Source organism: Bison bison, unplaced genomic scaffold (assembly GCF_000754665.1).
Source record: "Bison bison bison isolate TAMUID 2011002044 unplaced genomic scaffold, Bison_UMD1.0 scf7180017864185, whole genome shotgun sequence".
Lineage (NCBI taxonomy): Eukaryota > Metazoa > Chordata > Mammalia > Artiodactyla > Bovidae > Bison > Bison bison.
The window spans coordinates 1166703-1172100 of record NW_011494757.1 but is presented as its reverse complement, the minus strand read 5'-3'; the positions used below and the strand labels follow the sequence as shown (position 1 = coordinate 1172100).

The window sequence follows — 5398 nt, the reverse complement described above, 5'->3', positions numbered from 1 at the left end:
CCGGGCTTCTGGGCCTCTCACATCTGCCCGCACCTGCCCACACGTCCACCTGCCCACACTCGCCCACACTCACCCACACCTGCCCACACCTGCTCACACCCACTCACACCCGCACCTGCCCACACTCGTCCACACCTCCACCTGCCCACACTCGCCCACACCTGCCCACACCCGCTCACAGTCACCCACACCCACACCTGCCCACACTCGCCCACACCTGCCTACTCCCACTCACATCCGCTCATACCCACACCTGCCCACACCTCCACCCGCCCACACCCACTCACACCCGTCCACACCCACATCCGCTCACACCCACTCACACCCGGCCACACTCACACCTGCCCACACCCACACCTGCACGTGCACGCAGAGTACAGACAGAGAACGCCTGCACTACACACATGGACACGTCTGTTCTGGACTCTGGGTTTTTATCTCCTTTTTACACACGTCCTGTGTCGGCTGGATGCCAGTGACGGTCATTCATCACTACTCCAGAACTATTACAAAGACCCCAGAGGGGTGTCTGACTGCTCCTTCCCCTGTCGAGACAGAGGACTCTGGACGTTCTCAGGAGCTGCCTGTGCGCACAGATGCCCAGAGTGCCACACGGCAGCCAGTTCACACCATCGGCAGCTCCTCTGGAGCTCAGTCCTGCGTCAGAGGCCAGCACAGGCTGCACGGGGTCCGCCGAGCACCCACCTGAGGAGTCCAGGATGTAGTGGGGGCCACCCCACGAGTCAAACCAGCCCGTCCAGTACTCCATCACCATCTTGGGCTGACTACCCTGTGCACCAAAGGGAGTAGTTAGCTGGCACCTCCGCCCGCCCAGCCCTTCCTCAGCCACATGCTGACCTTCGAGGGAGCTGCCCAGGGGCTGCACCAACACCGCCCCAGCTCCCGGCCCCACGCACCTTCCTCCCTCCCACAGGGGGCGCTCCTGCAGCTGGCGGCCTGGCGGTCAGGGTCCCCGGTGCACATGCACCCCCGTTCCATCTGGGGACCGCAGAATCATGGTCCACTGAGATGGTCCTGACCGCGCCACGGGAAAGCCATGGGCTCAGCTTCCTCCAGGCTGCCCCCCTCCCAAGGGGACACTCGTACCACATTTGGGTCACTAACGAGGGTCGCTAGTCACACAGGTCAGCAGTCTCCCCTGCGGGGAGGAGCTCCAGGCTGAGGGCCAGGGCTGGACTTCGGCCGACAGCCCAAGTCACTGTGGCTTGGGGCTGGCTCAGCACCAACTGTGCTGCGTGCCCTGACCTGATTGCCGGGGGCCTCTGTCCTGGAATCTGTGTCCTGAACTGGAGAACAGACGCACAGCGGCCAGTGACAGGGCTACTGGGACAGTCACACGAGACAAGGCAGCTGGAGCTGTCAGCACACACGGCCCAGCCCTGGGAGGCGCCTGGAGATGCCCACATCCACCCTCCGGTCACTGGGCACAGACTAGGGCTGGCGGGGTGCGTGTGAAACCCCTGAGCACCAGACGGGGCCTCTGACCTGAACCGGGATGGGTCCACGGCCCCTTTCTGGAGGAAAACATGCAGCTGAGCAGCGGGCAAGAAGCCACTGGTGCTGGCGGCGGGTGCAGTGGGCAGGCTGGCCGGCCCTGAGCCACCTCTCCAAGTGCAACTCCATGGTGCCCATGGGGAGCACAGCTGTCCTGGGTGCTCCCCAAACATCACCCACTTGATCCTCCAGCGGCCCTACGAGTCAGTTCCAGCACAACCTCCACTTCCCAGAAGAAGGAGGAGAAGCTGAGGGTCACAGCACCGTCTTTTCCTAGACGACCTTGAGGGCGACTGTATACCTCGCAGGGCTCTTCCCAAGTGGGTCTCAGTGTCCCTGAGGGCAGAGGCCCTGTGGCCTCAGAACCCTGCCAGCAGGCATGGCACAGGGTGTGGGAGGGAGGGCGGACGGGGCTGGTGCCCACCTGCGCCCCTCCCTCCCTCCCGCCATCCTGCCTCCTCCCTGCCCATCCCTCCAAGCGTGGGGCGGGGCCAGCCCTGGGGACCTCCCACTGCCCAGGGCTCCTGTGGATGAGCCTCTGGACCTCACCCCTGCCTTCCGACAGCAGCAGCTGGGATGGGGGTGCCCCAGCACCCCACAGCATCTGTGCTGGGTCAGGGGCAAGCCCTCCAGCACCCTAACCCCTCCAGGCGAGGGTCTCAGAGAGGACACCCGCCCACCCGCCAGGGGAGGGCGGCCTTGAAGCCTCATCGTCCGTGAGGGCCACTCCACGCCAGCCTGATAGGCCGTGCCCCCAGCCAGCTGAAGACAACAGACAACAGCCTTTCTGGGCCCCGAGAGTCCCAGCGGGTCAAGGCCAGACCCAGGCAGTGAAGCACCTTCCCCACACGGAGCACGTTGGGGGCTCACTGAGTCCATGGAGCTCTCAAGTTCCAGGCCTTCAGAAAGGCCCCCTTTCTCATCAAGAGGCAGGAACTCACCTCCACACACCTTCTGGCACCAGGCTCCCCTCCCCAGGGGCAGGCAGCATGGGGCGGGGTGGGCCGTGCATGGGGAAGGGGGCAGAGCTGAAGGCCGAGCCCCGTGGTCCCCCCGCCCACTGAAGCCCCTGACACTGACCCAGGCTCAGCGCGCACGCACCTGTGCGCCCAGCAGGATGGTGGTGAACAGCTGCAGCTCCGACTGTGACTGGAGGTTGATGGTGGCCAGCACTGCGGGCAGGAAGGACACAGGGGACAGCGATCACCCCTCGCCTGGAGGGCTGAACGCCCCTGACGTCCTCAGCTCACCAGCAAGTAGACTGACCCTGACACCGTCTCCAACCGCCGACCAAGAGTTTAGTTCCTCTGTCGCCAGGAGACTTGGCTGGTTCATCTTGGAAATTCCACCACTCAGCACAGACCTTACAGAGATCTGCTCACTAAGCAGCTGTGTTTGACTTACATAATTTTCACAACCTGAGCGTGCACTTCCTTTAACTCCTCCTTCGCAGGAGCCCGCAGTCTGACGTTCACTTTGCACCCCCAGCCTCCAGCACTGGGTGACCATCTAAGAAGACTCCCCTTTTACGCCTTAGAGGAGGGCTAGTGTTCTGTCCCATCCCCAGCAATAGTCCCCACGGCTTCCCACCAGGGAAAAGCACACCGAGAACAATGTGTCCTGTTTGACCCAGGGGCATGGACGCGGCCAACCCTCAGGCAGACTTTGGCTCCGAGGCTCTTGCCTGCTTCCTGTCCCTGGACAGAGGGGCCCACGTGCCCTGGCCTGAGCTCTGCTGTGCCCAGGAAGATGGATGCTCATTGGGTGGTCTCCTGTGGAACGTGAGCCCTGATCACGGGGCTTCCCTGGAGATCTGGTGGGTCAGACTGTGCGTCTCCTGCAGAGGCACAGTTTCCATCCCTGGTCGGGGAAGGAAGGTCCCAGGGGCCACGTGGTGAGTTAACAAAAACCGAAAAAGAGATCTTGACAACACTGGAGAGCAACTTAACTCTAATAAAAAATTAATTAAGTATTTAAAAAGCCAAACATCAGCTGGGACCCCGGGAGGCCCACTTGCTATGGAGAAGACCCCACATCCGGAATCTCCTCACCTAACACGAAGAGCCACACTGACAGGGGGCCAGTCTGAACCGGCCCAGCAGAAACCTGGGAGCCACAGGTCAAACCAGCCGAGGGAGCCCTGCACCTTCTCCATCCCACCCCCTCCAGAGCCAGAGAATAGGAAGGAGGGTGAGGAGGGGCGGGGCGGCCAGAGACTCGCAGAGGGCATGGTACAGGGAAACCTGGGGAGCCAGGAAAGGGGCAGGGGGGTCGTAACCAGCCTGTGAGAGCAGAGGTGATGACCCACCACAGCCCAGTGGCCCCCTCCAGCCACCTCTCCCCTCACCCCATGCCTGGCCCCCTAAGAAAGCCAAGCCCCAGAGGTCCGAGCACTTGCAGAAGAGGAAGCCCAGAAGATGGCTCCTGCACCTTCCTGCCCCCAGATTCTCATCGTGTCAGCCCAAAGGTTCCCTCCAGAGTCACTTAATTCTGTGAAAGTCACCCCCAACACCCACACCTGATTCCCCTGATTGGAACAGCCACCTCAGTCCAGTCACCCCACAGGGAAGGGCACTAGTCACAGCCACTGGCAAGCAGGCCATCAGAAAAGAAATACATTCAAGAAAACGTGGTGCAGGAAACACAAGAATGGGGAGAAGGTGGTTGAGGAAATTGCCCAGAAAGTAGAAGGAAAAGGAGAAAACAGGCAGCTGGAGAGCCACACGGTGCAGAGGGTGAACACGTGCCTTGGACCCACAGAGGACGGAACCAGAGAAGAGGCGGGACTGCACAGCAGGGAGCAGCAGCCTCCAGGACTGCTCTGTCCAGCCGACAGCCGACAGAGAGCCAAGGAAGGCGGGCTCCGCAAAGGCACAGGGCCTGAGTCACAGCAGCACGTGGAGAAAATGACGGACGACACTTCAAAGTCCCCAGACCCGGACTCCAGGGGACCTGGGCCACCATCGGGCCAGGGACACAGTGAGGGCATCGGACTAGATCAGGTTCCGACAGGCACAGGCGTCTTAGAACACCCTGATGGGAGCTCGAAGCTGCTGGTCAAGTGTGTAAGAGACACAGAGAAGAGGAGGGACAGAAAAAACTTTGAAAGAAAAGGAAAACCAATGGGTGGTTACACTGGAAGCGAGCTGGCCATGAACACCGTCCAGAACAACGATGGGCTGCCCGGCCCGTGTAAGGACCTTTACTCAGGCCCCAAGCATCGTGCCCATCAGGACAGTGGTGGGGGGACGGCTGCACCCGGCAAAGCTGCGGGGCCAGGGCGGCAGGAGAGAGGACTTGACGTGCACACTACAGGGCTCTCTGTGCAGGTTGTTTAGAATCACGGAGGCAGAGCCAAAGTGAAAGGTAAACAGCTCAAAGTGGGCACCTCGGGGCGAGGGCCGCGGAGGCTGCACCGCGTGTTTCTTTCGTTGTTTTGTTTTGAGTTTTTGTTGGGGGATAACCGCTCCACAATGTTGCTGGTGTCTGCTGCACAACAGCGTGGATCAGCTGTAGGTATACACATGCCCCTCCCTCTGGGCCTCCCTCCCGCGGCCCCCTACCCATCCCTGGGTCTTCACCAAGCACCCAGCTGAGCTCTGTGCTGCACACAGGTTCCCGCTCACTGCCTATTCATGCGTGCTTCTGTATAAACCTCAAGGCTAGCCTCTCAGTTCATGAGCATTTCCAAGATTTCTTTCACCTGGTGAAAGTCTTGCTTTAATCTCATTTAACTAACTGAAAAAAATCATTCTAGGCAGCAGGTACGGGCCAGGGATGGGGCCGTGGTGGAGGGGAGCCCCGTCGTGGAGGGGAGGGGGCCACGGTAGAGAGGCGGTGCCGTGGGTGGGGTCCGTGGTAGGGGCAGGGCCCACGGTGGAGG

General features: G+C 61.3%; 1 protein-coding gene across 1 annotated transcript in view; it reads right to left on the bottom strand.

Annotated features, from left to right (window-relative positions):
• LOC104991336 (beta-galactosidase-1-like protein 2) overlaps positions 1-5398 on the bottom strand; it is a 14843-nt gene that overhangs the window by 6848 nt on the left and 2597 nt on the right. The window contains exons 3-4 of the mRNA XM_010843750.1: positions 2617-2687; positions 706-790 (exon numbers count right to left, since the gene is read on the bottom strand). Of these exons, the coding sequence (XP_010842052.1) occupies positions 706-790; positions 2617-2687 (156 nt within the window). The remainder of the gene's footprint in view (positions 1-705; positions 791-2616; positions 2688-5398) is intronic.